Source organism: Leptonychotes weddellii, chromosome 5 (assembly GCF_054177405.1).
Source record: "Leptonychotes weddellii isolate Sample4059 chromosome 5, ASM5417740v2, whole genome shotgun sequence".
Taxonomy (NCBI): domain Eukaryota; kingdom Metazoa; phylum Chordata; class Mammalia; order Carnivora; family Phocidae; genus Leptonychotes; species Leptonychotes weddellii.
Genome location: NC_138373.1, coordinates 50,653,649 through 50,672,353, shown reverse-complemented (window position 1 = coordinate 50,672,353; position 18,705 = coordinate 50,653,649). Strand labels below are relative to the sequence as shown.

The 18,705-nt window shown below is 37.7% G+C and overlaps 1 protein-coding gene across 2 annotated transcripts in view; it reads right to left on the bottom strand.

Moving 5' to 3' along the window:
• Positions 1-1,397: 1,397 nt before the first annotated feature.
• The window catches only part of MRC1 (mannose receptor C-type 1), a 64,567-nt gene continuing 47,259 nt past the window's right edge, over positions 1,398-18,705 (bottom strand). Inside the window, exons 20-23 of one of the 2 annotated variants that reach the window (XM_081820692.1) lie at positions 15,415-15,528; positions 14,717-14,881; positions 13,568-13,609; positions 1,398-8,536 (exon numbers count right to left, since the gene is read on the bottom strand). In XM_081820692.1, coding sequence (XP_081676818.1) covers positions 8,499-8,536; positions 13,568-13,609; positions 14,717-14,881; positions 15,415-15,528 — 359 coding nt within the window. In that variant the 3' untranslated portion in view covers positions 1,398-8,498. Of the gene's footprint in view, positions 8,537-11,174; positions 12,450-13,567; positions 13,610-14,716; positions 14,882-15,414; positions 15,529-18,705 lie in introns of those variants that run through there. The other variant, XM_081820690.1, reaches the window with a different exon arrangement.

Genomic DNA, 18,705 nt, shown 5'->3' with positions numbered 1-18,705 from the left:
GATCCACAAGAATTCTCTCTTTAGATGTGATCAAGCTGAAAAATGACCCAGTAAACTAAGTCCATGATGAACTTGGGATCACTTACATCTATGCTGACAGAGTTACTACACTTTCCTGGTCCATGACATAACTTTTTTGTTTAATTTCAAAAAGAGGAGAGAGCTTTCAATAATACATTAATTTCATAACAGATCTATTAAGTATCTGGCATCGCTCTCAAATTGCCTCAAAATAATGCATAAAATAATACCTGATTCAGACTTAACAGATCACAAAGGAAGGAGAAATGCCCCCCAGATTTCCCAGCACACTTAATACAGAAATCGTTTTTTGTGTAAGTGTCCTTCCAATAATTCCTTCATAATCATCTGAAGTCTATTAGTTAAGCACTTTGTTGGGTGATAGTTCTTCTTGTAGCTTTTAAAGATAAATATGACAAGAGAAATTAAAAGGGCCACCAAGGGTAAAATCTGTTTAGTGCCATTTGGAAGCTTTGTGACAACAAGCATGTATGACTCAATGGATCCGTGCTGTCTTGAGTTTGTTGTTGGCCTCTTTAGCATTTTTATAAGCTCTGTCAAGACAGTGCCGACAATGGCCTCAACTCTGGATTTTTCTGTCATCAGTAATCCGCATACTATCTCAACCTGCTTCTTGAAAGTTGTAAGGTTTCATAATGTGCATGTGATACTGGGTGTGGCCTTCAGGCCCATGGTCGGTATGGATGGTATCTTCATTTCTGACTCAACTCTTCATGCCCTGGTAGTGATCACTGCTGTCTTAGACAGGACTCCTTCGGGGTGATGGGTGATAGTGTTGATCATCCCTGTGATGGTGGTTTTGGCCTCAACACTCAACCAAACGGATGTAACTCTGCTTTCTGTACTAACTACAGAACGGCCTGCCAGAAGTGCGGGGGTGACCACCTTTGCAGATTTGTCAAATATTTGGGGAAGTTGTCAGGTTACGATTGGTATGTTCAGAAGAACAGAGTGCGTCTATTTGACCATGTACCTACCTTGCCTAGGTACCAGCAACAGCTTTTGAGTTTGTAGCTTACATTGTTGTCATTTTTCTGTTGTGGTTCTTTACAGCACTTGACTTCTGGACACTACTATTAGATACAATGGAAACTGAAATATCATTGAATGAAGAAAACAAAGTGAGAGCTAAAAAATGCATGATTGTGGATGTTGATGGCTACCCAGTTGTGGTACCTGTTATGGTCATTGAGGTACCACGTTTCCCATTGTCTTAGTCATTTTTGAGCGCCTCAGGGGTGACAGCAGCCACCAAAGTAGCTTAGGTTGGCCAATCACAGGAACTCTTGGAGGGGGGGTGACTGTGTTCTTTCCACCAAGAACTCACTCTCATTCTCTTTGGTCTTTTTAAAATTTTTTCTTTTCTTTTCTTTCTTTCTTTTATTGTCTCAGTCTATGTGATATGTGTCGGCAGAAATGTCCTCTTAGCTAAATCATTCTGCTGCTTACGAGAGAGAGAGAGAGAATATTTTGTGAGCAGTTCTTTGATATCCTGAGGCTTGGCACTGTGGAAAATGCTTGGTTGAAGACAGTCCAAAAGAACACAGTGGCTTGGATACTCTAAAGGTCGACTTCAGGAAAGGTTACCTGATACTGCCCTAACCTCCCCAAACTTGTTCTCCCTGTTCCTCTCTGCCCTCATGGCAACCCCAGAAGACTTGAGATTTTGCTTCCTGTCCAGGGAGAAATCTGGCTTTTAAACAAGAACACGGAGGAAGCAAAACAGGCACGATGACTATACCCATCTTGAGGGGGAGCTCAGAGGAAAGCTGTGGTTTCCGAAGTTCCAGTTGGCCGAGGCTCTTCAGAGATTATGCCAGATTCTCTGTTGCTTGGCCGTAGAATCTCTGTCAGCTGCTCAAGCGAAGAAGGCCCCACACCGGATCCGCTTCCTTCTTCATGCTCTGCCAGGTTGGCCTGGGGGTCCTCACTGGGTGAGGCGTGGCCCCCGGGATGGTAAAAGCAGGAGTCCCTCTACCTGCTTTGTGGCACACACACCACAGGGGCTTGAGTCCAGGTGTTTCCAGCATGGCTACCATCCAGCCATAGCAGTCAGCAGCCGATGGGGTACATGGGATGTGGAAGCAGACTCTTCTGACAAAAGCAGTTCTTGCATAATCCCTATCTAGTTACAGCCTACTGACATGTGGGAACAAAGGCCCAGAGAGAAGTCCAGACACATCCAGAGAAAATCAGGACTTTTTATTGAGACCCAAGATCAATAACACAAAACACATAGAGATTTTGCTCATCTCTCTTTTTTTTTCTTTGTTTTTTTTTATTCTTATGTTAATCCCCATACATTACATCATTAGTTTTAGATGAAGTGTTCCATGATTCATTGTTTGTGCATGACACCCAGTGCTCCATGCAGAATGTGCCCTCCTCAATACCCACCACCAGGCTAACCCATCCTCCCACCCCCCTCCCCTCTAGGACTTTGCTCATCTCTTAACCCGGTATTTCCTCAAGGGAGTCAAATCTTGCCTGATAAGCAAACTGTCATATTCAGAGACGTGGATACCTAGAAAGGCTCAATCCCACAACCTTCCTTCTTCTCTTTTAGAAACTTCAAATCTCCTCCTCTGTCCCCACAGCTCAAGGGAGGGGGGGGGGTCCTTGGCATTCACCCCTAAGGTGGCACATGGCAGTCAGCAGAACACACTTCAGGCCCATCTGGAATTACTCAGTTGCAGGCCATTGTGTCTGGCATGATAGGAACTTAATCAGTCTCCCTATTACCTTCATTGCCAAGAGCTGCTCCTGATTTCCAGAAAATTGAGGGAAAATAAGAGACAGAATCCTCTTTGAAATATTCACTGCAATTTTTATCAAAGAAGCTGATGAGGTTTTTTCCCATCTTCTCAAGAAAATAAAGGTAAATTACAGAGTTCTGATGGTCACAGCATTAGAAGGTTTCCATGCACTTCCTTTTATAACATGAGCAAACCCTGACCCACAGCAACTGACATTTTCATGAGCTGGGAGTCTCTCTAGGGATAATTTCTTTGCTTTCTCCCATAGCAAATAGAAAGGATCTAAGGTTCTGCCCAGGACCACATAATGTCTGGCTTTTCCCTTCCCTGAGTTAATATTCTAAGATTGGACAAGAGAGACAAATCATCAGCTCACACGTATTCATTAAAGGGGATATAGGCACAGGATAGCATTGGGAGAATGTCTTAGACCATTTGGGCTGCTCCCAGAAACAACGAACGTTTATTTCTCACAGTTCTGGAGGCTGGGAAGTCTAAGATCAAGTTGCCAGCAGATTCAGTGTCGGGTGAGAACCCGCTTCCTGGTTCATAGACAGTAGTCTTCTTTCTGTGTCTTCATACGATGGAAGGGACAGGGAGCTCTCTGGGGTCTCTTTGATAAAGGCACTAATTCCATTCACAAGGGCTCTACCATCATCACCTAACCACCCCCCGAAGACCCCACCTCCTAAGACCATCACATTGGGAATTAGGTCTCAAACATACGAATGGGGTTGGGGTAGTGAGATGCAAACATTCAGTAGAGAGCAGAGAGTATAGGGGAGTTCATGAAAAGTAGTGCAGAAAAGATTTTAGCATCGACAGTTCCTGGTTAATTAACAGAAAGAATGGAGAAACTGAAACTTTGGTTAACTCCCATGCTATTTGGCTATCCTGCTTTTACCTCACGGATTATGGGATTCTGTGAGATTTCTAACAGCTTTGAGGAAATGCTATCTCGATGCAAAATGATTCCGAAATAGAGTTCATCAAAATCATAGCCCGAGGCCATCAGAATCTCCCGGATTGCGGGCTGAAAGGCAGATTCCAGGACTCCAACCCAGCTCTACTTAATCAGAATCATAACCATGATCCCAGAGGAATCTGTATTTTGAATAAACTCACTATGTGGCTCTTATGCCCATAACAGTTTGAGAACCCCTGCCGAAGCCCCCAATCAGGAGCAAGCCCAAGGAGTCTCGAACTTTTCCTGTCCTTAAAAAACAAACAAAAACAAAAACAAAAAGTTAACAGAAAAGAGAGCATGATTGCTCTGTGGAGTTCTCTCAAACACCGGGAGAACTACATGTACATGAGCTGTAATCAGACCCATAAGGAGAAAGCAGTGATAGGAATGGTTTTCACTCAACCCACAGAGCTAGTTTAATGAGATCAACGATCTTTGCCAAAATCTAATCGTGCAGAGTCGCCATGAATAACCTTAATATTTTAAAGCCCCCACAGCATAGCCAGGATCTCCAGCCAACTCAGGGAGCCTTTCCAATGTCAGTGCCATCTTTTGTTTAAAATTGCTGCCTATCAGGGGCCCTTCCAAGTCAAAAACCTTATTTATAGAATGCTACGGAAATTCTAATATCAAAATATGTGTTGCACCAGTTTGGACAAAAGTTTCAGTGGAAGGAATCTCCTGAAACATTTTTATGACAACATCTATTTAGGCTTTACCAAAAACAATGTTTTAAGGAAAATTTCCTATTTGATATTTGGATGCAATATGAATTCTCTAAGAAAAACCAGAAGTATGCAAGAACAAATTATAATATTACTATTTTTGATTATATCTTCTTTTTAGTAAAAAACAAAAAGTTATGTTAAGGGCAAATACATCGTGAAATTTACCAACTGCCCTCTGCTAATTTTGAGAAATATTACTGTATTCATGTTCTCAAGAATTTTGACTTACTAGGGAAAGCTGAAGAATAATTAACACCTTCAAACCTGCACTATTTAACCTTATTTCTTCATTATCCAGTTCATAGTGTCACCTAGGAAGTTTTTGCTGGTTTGCCCTGTTCTGTTCTGCTGGTCCACTCCCAGATTCTCCTTTTATGGGTCCGAGGTGAGGCCCAGGCAATTACAAAGTGCAACCAGGATTGAGATGCCTATTTATAGCCAATGCCATATGTTTACCCTAAGATATTACCAGAAAAGAAATTCTCACTAATAGAGGTGCCTTACATCCTTCATATTTCAAGGGTTTCTAAATTAAGATTTTTCAGCCTCCAATTTTGTTATGCCAACAAGCCAGTTGTTCTGTCAAATAAATAAAATCCTTAAAAAAAAAAAAAAAAGAAGGTGCTTTGAATGCAGATGAAACAAGGGGAGGACCAAACAGAAGACTGCCTGCTGTCAGTGTTTGAGGGTGTGACCCCTAAATTCTAGTCCTTAACACATTCACCCCACTTTACTCCCTGTCTACAACTAGTGGGTTCTCATCTCTGGTTTTGCTCAAGATTTCGTCTGTCTGGCATCTGTTCCTACCTTCCCCCTCCCCACTGAGACACGCTCTTCTCTCATCTTATTGGACTGTGCTCAGGTCTCCTCTCCAGGGGCCCCTCTCTCAGAAACTACTCCTGACATTCAGAGTGGTTCTCTAGTGAAGCTTTCAAATGAAGCATAATTTGGGAGGCCCTCACTTGCAAGCGTCCCTTCGAAGCCAGTGGACAGGGTCCTAGCCGTGTTTTCACACAGTTGTGTTTTTAAAATAAGTTGTGCAGAAGTAAGATATTCTAACCCTAATTGTTTCAGACTCTCTACTCCAACTACCCTTCCATTAAACTCCTTCTTGTGTTGGGTAGCGTGGGAGTGACTGTGAGCACTTTTGGGAATCGGGGTAAAGGGACATTGAGTTTGGAACACATTTGGTTGGTTTAATGGAATAATATATTTATGTGGTTGTCAGTATAGGAATGGGGTATCAGTCAGGATTCAGGCAAAGAAAGAGGACCAGTAGGAAATATTAACATGATAGATAGATGGATGATAGAGATAGATGATAGATAGATAGATAGATAGATAGATGATAGATAGATAGTAGGCAAACATCTCTAGAGACATAAGGAATTGGCTTATGTAACTGTGGCAGACTGACTAAGCAAGTCTGAAGTCCACAAGGCAGGCCATCAGAAAGGGAAGATAAGGAACAAGCTGGAACTCCATGGGCCAAAAGTTTCCTAAAAGCAGGAGTTTGCCCCTAACCCCCACCCCAGGAAAAGCCTAGACCCAATTTGAGAGATCATTTAACTGATTAAGTCAGGCCCACACAGGATAATATCCTCAACTTAAAGTCACCTGATTAGGGACTTTATTTACTTCTGCAAAATCCCTTCACAGAGCATTTAGACTCCTGTTGGATTAACTGAGTCCTGCGGTTCAGCCTCAGGAAACTGTGACATCAATCAGCCACGTCACAGCTTCTGGGAACGCACCTGCCATCCACCGTATCAGATCGTCCAGCCTTGGTTGTGAACCAGTATGAGCATATCCTCAGGTACCAGGGCCAAAGTAAGTGGATTTAGAGAAGAAACAACTTTTAAAATATTTGAAACCAGATGCTAGTTTACAGAAATTCCTTCAATTATCACAGGGAGAAAAAAATTGAAGTAGAAATTCCAGTTATCATCAAAGCCGAATTAAAATGGAAGGGTGAAGTAATGCAGCCTATACAATATAAAAACACTATGCAGTTTTCCTTTCTCTTTCTCTCTCTCTCTTTTTTTTTTTTGCTGGGAATGTGGTACAGAGCTTTATCAAAGATGCTACTTTACCTGTAACATGGAAAAATATTTTTGGACATCTCAAAAAAAACAACTGAGAAATTTTTGTATAAGTGCGGGCAGAGTGCACATTTGGATGTGTAGAAAATATACTTTATTCTGTCATTTTAAAATTTATTTGTTAAAGTGGTGTCTGCGTGGCTCAGTCAGTTAAGTATCTGCCTTCAGCTCAGGCCCTGATCCCAGGGTCCTGGGATCGAGCCCCGCAGCGGGCTCCCTGTTCACTGGGGAGCCTGCTTCTCCCTCTGCCTGCTACTCCCCCTGCTTGTGCTCTCTCATGCTCTCTTGTGCTCTCTCCCTCTCTCTCAAATAAATAAAATTAAAAAAAAAATAAAATTTATTTGTTAAAGAATTAGAATAAAATGCAATTCAAATGAATGGGAATATGAAACAAAGCAAAAAATTAACCAATAGAAAATTGAAAATGAAAATTTTGAAAATTGCAAAATGAAACCAATAGAAATTATTCTGACATCAAGATGCAAATAGGAACAAGAAAATTTTCAGATCATTCCCAAAGTAATAATTTATTAACAGGATGAGATTAATTTCAAAGTTGAAATAGTGAAGAGACTCTTGGGTTATATGGTAATTTAGTTAATGATAAGAATGAAGAGAACTGAATTATATGAACATATTAGAAAAAGATTTAGGTTTGACACAAAATACCAACCTCACAAAGCACTCATAATATGCCATTATAAAAATGTCAACAAACTGATTAGTGATTATCACCAGATTCACAGGTATTTACAATTACTTGTTATACACATATGCACACACTCAAAATAAATGCCCTGAAATTCAAGAGGTTTTCCCATATTTGACCTTAGTCCTAAAATTTATACTACATTATCAATAACAAGTTATAGAGTTAAAACTATTAACTATCAAAGAGTTTTTCAAATATTTGTTCTATCATGCTGAAGACTGCATTATCTTTCTATTCTCTATATAAAAATATTGCAAAACCATTGCCATATAAAGGGGTGTGATGGTTAATTTTACATGTCCACTTGGCTGGGCAATGGTGCCCAGATATTTGCTCAAGTATTATTCTGGATGTTTCTATGAAGGAGTTATTTTGGATGAGATTAACATTTAAATCAGTGGACTTTGAGCAAAGCACATTACCCTCCTTAGTGAGGGTGAGTCTTGTCTAATCAGTTGAAGGCCCTAATAGAACAAAGATGGACCTTCTTCCTTGAGTGAGTCTGCCAGCAAACTGCTTTTGGACTCAAACTGCAACTCTTCCCTGGGTCTTTAGCCTGCTCACCTATCCTGTACATTTTGGATTTACCAGGCATTTGCAATTGCATGAGGCTTTTCCTTAAAATATATCTTTCTCCATTTAGATAGATGATAGCTAAGTAGATAAAAATATAGATGAATGAAAGATAGATGATAGATAGATAGATAGATGATAGATAGATAGATAATAGATAGATAGATTCTATTGGTTCAGTTTCTCTGGAAAATTCTGACACGAGGGATAATCAAAAAGAAGTGTTCTGAAGTATGTGATAGGCTGAACTGTGCCCCCCCCCGCCCCTGCCAAATTCAAATGTTGGAGCCCTAACCCTTAGTACTTCAGAATGTGACTATTTGAAGATAGGATCTTTAAGGAGGGTATTAAGTTAAAAACAAAGTCTTTAAGGTATACCTAGTCCAATCTAACTGGCATCTTTGTAAGAGGAGGTAGGATACACACAGAGACACCAGGGACTCGTGCGCACAGAGGGACAGCTATATGAAGGGGCAGCAAGTGGGCAGCCATCTGCAAGCCAGAGAGAGAGGCATCAGAGGACCACCCCCGCCCCCCACCGCCAGTACCGTGACCTTGGACTCCAGCCTCCAGAACCGTAAGCTGTAGGAAAGCTGAGAGAAAATAAACTTGCATTGTTTAAGCCACCAGTCTGTGATATTTTGTTATGGTAGATCCTAGAAAACAAATACAAAGTATATCAGGCAGTTAATTATTAAAAATAAAACATCATTGTCCTGAATTTAGGATATTTGTTGTAGCTGCCATCTTTAAAAAAATTGTAATTTCTCATTTCTTTTTTCATTTTGAATAAATTTTCACTTTTGTACCTACTTCTTTGTATTATCTTTCTTCAAGAGGGCCCCCCAAAGTTAACTCCTCAGACCCACAAAACTCAGCTCTTGCACTGCTGAAACCATGTCTGCATCTGTCACTGCTCCATTAATATCTTAGACAACTTGTATTTCAAATTGTAATTATGTGAAGTGAGGGATATGCTACCTATTCTTACTGCGGTCATCATTTTGCAATATATACAAATATCAAATCATTATGTTGTACATCTTAAATTTACACAGTTATATGTCAATTACAGCTCAATAAAGTTGAAAAAATTTTTTAAAGAGTTTATTTATTTACTTGAGAGAGAGAGTAAGAGAGAGTTAGCATGAGCAGGGGGAGGGATAGAGGGAGAAGCAGACTCCCTGCTGAGTGGGGAGCCTGATGCAGGGCTCAGTCCCAGGATCATGACCTGAGCCGAAGACAGGCGCTTAACCAACTGAGCCACCCAGGCGTCCCAAGCTGAGAAAGTATCTTAAGCCTATTTCTACCAGTGCATCTTCCACATTGTTATAAAATGATCTGTGTCTTGACCTATACTAGGCTGTGCACATCTTGTGGACAGGCACTGCTCCTCACCCATATTTGAATCTCCAGGGGGTAGCTCAATGTCTAGCACATGTGACAGATGATCCAGAAATAGCTGACGGTTGAATGGGCAAATACACAACCAGATGCACTAGCGAATACTGAAAATGAATTAAGAGTCTGCCAGTCTCTACAGATATCAATTTTAATTTTAGAGTTGAAGTTACAGACTATTCACATTGTCTGAGCTCAACTGGGGGAAGAAATATCCTTAAGACTCTTCCAGCTGCTGGATTCTGATGCAAACCTGAAGCAAGCAAGCCATTGAGGAGAGTACTTAAACATTTAATCCACCAGATAGAATTTCTGGTTAAGAAACAAAACAACTCAACTCCAACAACCAAAAGTGCATAAAACTGCTCTTGTCCACCCTAGACGCCTTTCCCTGACCCACAAAATACCCTTGATATTTTAGTATTGTATTTGGATACATGTGTAGATACAAATGACTTAACTATGACTCAAAGTATGTTTGAGTGGATAACGTGAGTGTGAAATATTATGCTCAGCACTCTGCCAAATACGGACTGTTTCTTGAAAAAGTAAGACATTTAAGTCTGAGATACATGTTTGGAGTCCAAAATATTTTCTGTGAGGATGCGGCTCTGAGTTATAATGACTTTTGTACAGAATTTTTAAACATGCTCACTTATGTATTTCTCCTTATTTTATATTTCCAATTCTCTCTTGTATCTTGAGGGAAAAAGAAATATATATATATTAGGGAAAGGATATATATAGAGAGAATATATAGTATATATATATATATATTAGGAATATATATACTATATATACTATATATTATACATATATAGTATATATGTATAGTATATTTTAGTATATACACATATATTATATAATATATGGTATAGTATATATAGTATATATATACTATATATATAGATAGCATCTATATAATATATATCTTTCTATGTATAGTATATATACTATATATACCATGCATACTATATGTATACTATATATAGTATTTATTATAGATACTATAATATGGATTATATATATGATATATATACTATAATATGTAGTATAGTATATATATATCTATATATACTGTATATCTATAATAGATACTATATATATACTATGCATATGTATATATATCCATAATATATAACTATATCTATATATACTATATACTCTGTATACAGTATCTATATAATCTATAATATATATAATTATCTATATATAGTATATATCTAATATCTATAACAGATACTATATGCAGTATATATGTAATATATGCATAGTATATATTAGTATATATATGTATATATAATATATATAGCATATAGTCTTAATACATATATCCTAATATATATATATTAGGAAAGTAATTTCTTTAATATAGTTCATCACAGACAGCAGTGATACTATAGCAATCATTCCCACTGGAATGTCTTCAAATGGAATATGCTTCGTTCTTACCAAGAAAATAAAAAGCAACTTGTTTTCTACTGTTTCAGGTACGAGAGGGAATTGTTGGTGCTCAACTACCTTTTCCACAACTGCCTACCTCTCACTTCCTATTTCTTTCCACCTGTTACTCATCTGAGTTGGGGTATTAGAAACTCCATCATATTCCTACCCAATGATCAGCTTCTTCGTCTGTTTTGAATTACAGACTTACCTGAAAATCTGTGCTATTTTCTTCTCAGAAAAAAAAAAAAGGCACAAATTGGTACAGCATTTTGCATGCAATTTTTGGACCTTCCTAGACCTCTTTAACACCATCTGAGTCCCGCTGGGGACCTCAGGTAAGGAACTTCTGCCCAGGAGCAATCCCTTGATAAAGGCAAGGATGAGCTGATAGTGTGGTACCTATGTGAGATACGGAACCTCCAAAGTATTGCACAAGGTACAGGAAGCTTTATCTAAGGCAACATTTTTAATGCAAAAATGAATTATTAATTACTAAAGTGAGAAAAAGATATTTAGAGACCTAATTCTCAGTAACAGAACCTTTGTTGAATTCTGACTTGAATCAGTGTTACAGGGGAAGATCTGGAGAAATTATACAATCACCTAGTGTTTTAGCAACTTATCTTTTCCAAATAGATGGAGGGTTTAAAGAATTTCTCTACTAATCATATTGTTTATTTTCAGAGTAAAGTTAAGTACAAAGTAAATAGATAAATAAGTCACACTTAAAAGAAAATTGACATTTACCAAGATCACCAAAATTCACATATATTAAAAATAGACCTTGTCTTTGATGTTTATTTCACATTATCTAAGTACATCCAGTTATGCAAATTTACATTTTTATTTCACATCTTTTGTTCCTGATATACATATAACAGGACAAAGAACACATATGCAAGATTCAGCCTGGAAAACCCTGCTCAGAGAAAACAAGATTCTCAGCTGCCTCATTCTTTCTGCATATGTACAAATACAATTCTAAATAACTGAAGTAAAAATCAAGATTGGTAAGAGAAAACAGTGACTAAATTTTCATGCCACCTGAGGTTATTTGTACTTGATTTTTAAAACAGTCTTCTGATTACCGAATTACAATTCAATAGGTAACATTTCTTTGGGAGCTCCTTAAACTATTTCAGGAAGCTTAGGTCTTTGGGGTTCTTCTAACCTGCATGTGGTCGATGCTGGCTACACACCAGTGATGCTTAAATTTTAAGTTGGCATTCTTGTGCTGTGTGTTCACCTAAGCTATTTTTTTCAAGTGGTAGTCAGTATCCGTATCCCTCTTCTATGAAAATCCCTTGCCAGATAGAACATGAGCAATTATTTCTTCAATTAGGCAAAGAAAAAGGACAGGCCAGTTCACTACAGTACTAATTTTAAAGGAAACAATCACATTGCATTAAAGACCTTAACATTTTAGTTACAATGTTATGAGATTCAAATATATCTAAATCACATTAGGATACTAGATGCCTGCGTGTTCATTCTGTTCAATGTTGCCCACGAGATCTTTCATATCACTCATTCCTGGACTTGATCTGCTATTAAAATAGAGAGTGTTTTCAAAAGTGTTCTCTTGAGGTAAGTGCACACGTCTTTTCTTATAAAAGAAATACGCTGCGAGGCCAGCACCCGCTATGATCAGGAGGACCACCATGACAACGACTCCTGCCAGGCTGGAAGAAGGTTTGGAAGGACCCATCTTCCTTGGGTCAGCTAGAAATAAATAAAATAATGAGGAGAAAGGTGGAGGGAGGCAAAAGGTAGAATGCTATGAAGAACAAGACAACTTTCTTTTTTGAAAAGCTAAAATGCATGAATGTCCTTTCATTTCAAATGTTTTTTGACATTTGTCAGACAGAAATGAAGGACATAAAAACAGGAGTCCATGTGACATAGAGGATTGTTTTAGATGTTAAGATTATTGTTCAGTTGCAGGAATATTCCATCTGTTAGTTTTAAATCAATGTGTTTTTGTTGTTGTGTTTTTTAAAGATGTATTTATTTATTTGAGAGAGAGAGAGAGAGAATGAGAGTGTGAGCGTGAGAGCAGGGGGAGGGGCAGAGAGAATCTCAAGCAGACTCTGCACTGAGCACGGAGCCCTGCACAGGGCTCGATCCCAGGACCTATGAGATCACAATCAAAGCCAAAACCAGGAGTCGGATGCTCAACCAACTGAACCACCCAGGCACCCCAGTTAACATCAAGGTTTTAAAATACGCACCCCTGTTTCAAAATAATTTAATGCTGCTTACAAATCCATCATATGAAGATAAATAGTAATAATAATGATGATAAAAAAAAAGCAAGGGAGAAAATTAGGGAAAAGAGAAAATAAGAGTAGTGGCAATCTGAACTCATGAATATAATCAGTTAACAAATAGCACCCAGGAGGTTAGTAAGGAGGTTGCAGGCAAACCATAAATCTGAGGGTTTTTTAGCTGCCAACAAAATTGGCAAAATAAGATCAGTTACCATCAGTTACCTGATTCAAGTTGTCTATAAAAATAAAATTTAAAACATTGCTTAAAAAAAAAGAAGAAAAAAACCCGCAAGGATTCCAGAGAAATCTCTCCTGTCGTTTCCACAAGGCACCTCTGTAATGCAGCAATGTCTTTGATAATATCTATGGTAAAAACACCAACCTGACTCCAAGGCCTGCTCTCTTAGAGCATTGGTCAAGGGAGGTTGATGACATAATGACAAAGCCTAAGGCAGCTCAAGCAATTCTACTGAGAATACAGGGGGTATAGGAAAGGATTATTATGGTTTTTAAAACAAGCAAATTGTATTGATATATTACTAAGAACTTAAAATTTCATAATGGTCTTACCTTTTGTGGTAATTAATGTATGAGTAGGTTCAGCATCAACAACTGTTTGTGAAATAAAAAAAATTAAATATTTGTAAAAGCCCCTAATAATTGCATGCAGATAGTGACTATTATTTGGTTCGCAGATACATGGAATCCTCCATATTTGGTTCATGGTGATATGATATATAGATGATAGATGATAGATAAATAGAATCTAGAAGACCTATGTATGTGTGTATGTATGTAACTATCGATCCATCCATCCATCCACCCATCCTGTATCAGCATCCTATAGCTGTAGGGAGAGTTTGAATACAAAGACGATTCTGAAAATACAGTCCACTGAGTTGCATTTGACCTACTGATACTGACCCTCAAAATCTAACCCATCTATCCAAAAATAACGTATTCTAGGCTGTTTTGAAATTGGCCCACGGAAGCCTAAGGTACCACAGGGCGTTTGAATGAAAAGTAAAACAAGACTCCCACACTGCACCGAAGTGTCTCAAAGAGAGTTTTAAAAGACTGAAGAACTACACGATTCCAAAATAATAAAATCTACTGAGATAGAGTGTTAATTGATCTAATTCCTATATTTAAATCTATTATTTAATTAATAATTTTATCTCTTGGGAAGCATATTATGTGAAGTAGATTGGCATAAAATATTATTAAAGTCTAGAGAGTACTACATGGTGGGCATGGAACACCATTAATTCCTCCAATCCTTGTCTTTACATGATCTGCTACTTAATCTCAGAAGGAGATTTAATTGGTCTTACATGATTTATTCCATAGTAAATTCTGATTCCTCTCCAGAATCTTAATACCTTCTGGTTTGGTGGAGATGACAAACTTTACCCCCTTTTCCTTTTATGCTGTAAGGCTTTATAAGCTGACTCTTCAAACCACCTGCAACTCCACAGTCCATATGCCTGGGTATCCCATCATAAATGTAGTGATATACCTAAATCATTATGGCAGCTACACAGACAGAGTTTGCTCCCACAGAGCTGCAGACAACAACTAATCACTAGGGATTCTTCACTTACTCAGGGAGAGAGCTTGCATGAGACCTGTAACCACATTATAATCCCACGTGTGACCCCTTAATATTTGAAAGAAACAATGGCCTGTGAACATAGGTACTGCAAGGAAAATTCTTACTTTTTGGTCTTTTACAAATATATCCTTTGTAGGAAGAACAGTGAATATTATTCCAAAATCCAGAAGATGCGGATAAAGCTACACAATCATTTCGTTCACCAGAGGGATCTCCTGTGTTCCAGTTGACAAAGGAGACTGGATTGTTGTTTACCCACAGCCACTTTCCTGATGATCAAATGAAGTCAGTAAAAACAGAAGTTAAGAATTACCCATCTTCAAATAAAATCAACCTACTCATGCAGAATTTCTAAGCATATTATTTTATACTATAATCAATAGTTGTTTACAACCAGACTTTTAGTATGCAAGATTACAATGACCAATTATTACAGGGAAAAAAACTGAAAAGAATATGTTTCTTATATAGCTTTAGTTGAAAACTGATTCCTAATTAGTACAAATACATATGCTTATCCTTCCCTAATTTTTTTTTTCTGGCAAAAGATAGAAATTATTTTTTAAAGCTTCTTAAACTAACTTAGCTACACAACACTCCTTTAATCAATAGCCTTCAAGATAGCACAATATGTGAGTCATTTAAAATTTCAGTTCTTATTTTAAATGAAAATATAAGTTTGAATTTTCAAACTCTTCACAAATTAATCATTATTTAAGGCAAGACTTTCTGGAACAGAAAACTTGTTTTGCACAGAGCATTTTGAAATATTTGTGATTAAATAATTATTCTGCAAATTTACCTTCAACATTTCTGAACAATCCTATCCAAAAATTGGTTTTGCTTTGAAGTGGTTCTACTCGATAGGACAGAAAACTTGATTCAGCAGCACTTTCAATGGAAACCAAAGAGGAGCCTGCAAAGTATGAAGAAACAATGTGATGGAACTACATTTAAGTAACTAAAAATATTTTTATAATGATAGTATTGATAGCAAGAGCAATAAAAACGTCTCCACTTAAGGTGAAGAATTTCAAAGAGTATACATTTGACTTCTCAAAATTTCAGTTTCCCTTCTGAAAATATGATTGGGGGGAGCACCTGTGTGGCTCAGTCGGTTAAGCAGCCAACTCTTGATTTTGGCTCAAGTCATGATCTCAGGGTCATGAGGTCAGGCCCTGCATTGGGCTCTGCTCTAGGCGTGGAGCCTGCTTAAGATTCTCTCTCTCCCTTTGCCCGTCCCCTGCTCATGCTCTCTTAAAAAAAAAAGATTTTTTTTTTAAGCATAATTTTTGTATCAGCACTGGATGAGCTGTGGCAAGACATGCAAAGACCAGTAGGACAATGTGTCTTTTTTTTTTTTTTTAACTCTGCTTTAATGTTTCACAGGCACATGAAGCTCAACATGTACAAAACAAACTCATAAAATTTTTGCCTAGAAATCTTATTTCTCCTTAGCTGTTTACATATCAGCAAACAGCTGATATGGCCTGTGAATATAGGTACTGCAAGGAAAATTCTTACTTTTTGATCCTTTACAAATATATCCTTTCCACTCACTCAAGTGTGAACATGAGAGTCATTCTTGACTTCCACCCTTTCTAGTGCCTATGCCCAAATTCTGTTGTGATTTTACTGTTTCAATAGTTGTCACATCTGTCTGCTTCTCCCTGTTTCTACTACCTCTACCTTAAGAATGGGCACTAGCATCTCATACTCAAATTATTGCACCAGCTCTTGTGGTAGACAGAATCTAAGATGGTTCACTTTGATCCCTGCCGCCTGATATATAAGCATTTATGTAATATCCTCCTCTTGAGTGTGGGTTTGGATATAGCGATGTGTGTGTGTGTGTGTGTGTGTGTGTGTGTGAATTTTTTAAATTTGAGTACAGTTGACACACAATGTTACATTAGTTTCAGGTGTACAAATTAGTGACTTGACAAGTTTATATATTATGCTATATTTATTATATATATATGTTTTTTATTTTATTTTTTATATATATATATATATTTATTTATATATAATATATATATTTTTTATTTTATATTATATATATATATAATATATATATATTATATATATATGCTATATAACAAGTATAGTTACCATCTGTCCCATTACATCACTATTATAATATCACTGCATTCCTTTTGCTCTTTCATTCCCTTTACTTACTGATTCCATAACTCGAGGCCTGTATCTCTCCCTCTCTCACCTTCACCCATTTTGCCCAACCTTCTACCTCCCTCCCTCTGGTAACCATCAGTTTGTTCTCTGTATTTAGAGTTCTGATTCTGCTTTTTGTTTGTTTATTATTTTTTTTAGATTCCATCTGTGAGTGGAATCATATGGTATTTGTTTGACTTATTTCACTTGGCAAAATACCCTCTAGGTCCATCCGTGCTGTTTTAAAAAAAGCACAGTCTCATCCTTTTTTATGGCTGTGTAATATTCCAGTGTGTGTGTGTGTGTGTGTGTGTGTGTGTGTGTGTGTGTGTGTATACATACTACATTGTCCCTATCCACTTGTCTATTGATAGACACTTAGATTGCTTCTGTGTCTTGGCTATTATAAATAATGCCGCAGTAAACATAGGGGTGCATATATCTTTTTGAGGTAGTGTTTTTGTTTTCTCTGGGTAATACCCAATAGTGGAATTATTGGATGATATGATAGTTCTATTTTTAATTTTTTGAGGAATTTCCATACCGTTTTCCACAGTGGCTGCACCAATTTTCATGCCCACCAACAGTCTGTGAGGGTTCCTTTTTCTCCGCATCCTCACCAACAATTGTTATTTCTTTTCTTTTTGATTTTAGCCATTCTGACAGGTGTGAGATGATACCTCATTGTGGCTTTGATTTCTATTTCCCTAATGATTAATGATGTTGAGCATCTTTTCATATGTCTGTTGGCCATCTGGATGTCTTCTTTGGAAAAATGTCTATTCAAGTCATCACAGAGTATGTCTTAACAAGGTTATGGTTCAGGAGATAGCATAGATTGAAGGATGGGTTAGAAGAGAAAATATGTATGATATGTAATTAACATGTCAAATGAGGGGAAGATTTGTTTTAGGTGGAGCAACTAAAGCGGAGCATGGAGAAAATAGAATTTAAGATATTAAGAAGCATAGGATTTCAAGTGGAAAGAATAGAAAATAATTCCAAGAAGAGAAGGAATGAGAGAGGAGACAGAGAGGGAAGCATAGAGCTTCTTCAAGAACATGGCACACATGGGGTGGCTGGGTGATAGACATTGGGGAGGGTATGTGCTATGGTGAGCGTTGTGAATTGTGTTAGACTGTTGTATCACAGACCTGTACCTCTGAAACAAATAATACATTGTATGTTAAAAAAAAAAAAGAAGAAGAAGAAGAAGATAGCATGAGGGGAAGAATGAAGGGGGTGGAAATCGGAGGGGGAGACGAACCATGAGAGACTATGGACTCTGAAAAACAAACTGAGGGTTCTAGAGGGGAGGGTGGTAGGGGGATGGGTTAGCCTGGTGATGGGTATTAAAGAGGGCACGTACTGCATGGAGCACTGGGTGTTATACGCAAACAATGAATCATGGAACACTACATCAAAAACTCATGATGTAATGTATGGTGTTTAACATAACATAAAAAAAAAAGAACATGGCACACAGATACATGGATTCCTCCATATTTGGTTTATGATGATAGGATATAGACAAAAGATGGATAGATAGATCTATCTACTGGGAGGAACTTAGAGTGTTAATAGATGGCTCAGTTTGGCTGGAATACTCTGGTCAACAGGTGAAAAAAAGATTTGGGTTAGGCCTTTCTGCAGATGGAAAGAGATTGGTATTTAAGGTAGTGATAAAGAACACTTAGTTTCTTCAGGCAGCAGGATTAATTATTAATCCTGCTGTTAGGTATAGGACTGTACAAAGTAAAAAGAGAGAGGAAAACTGAAAGACTGGTTAGATTACTATGGCATCAACATCTCACATTACATTAAGGTTGATTCAGTGTCAGCATTAGAGTTTATAGTAAATATCTATAGCTTTATAAGAATAACAACTAATATATTTTAAGCACTTTAGGCCAGACATTTC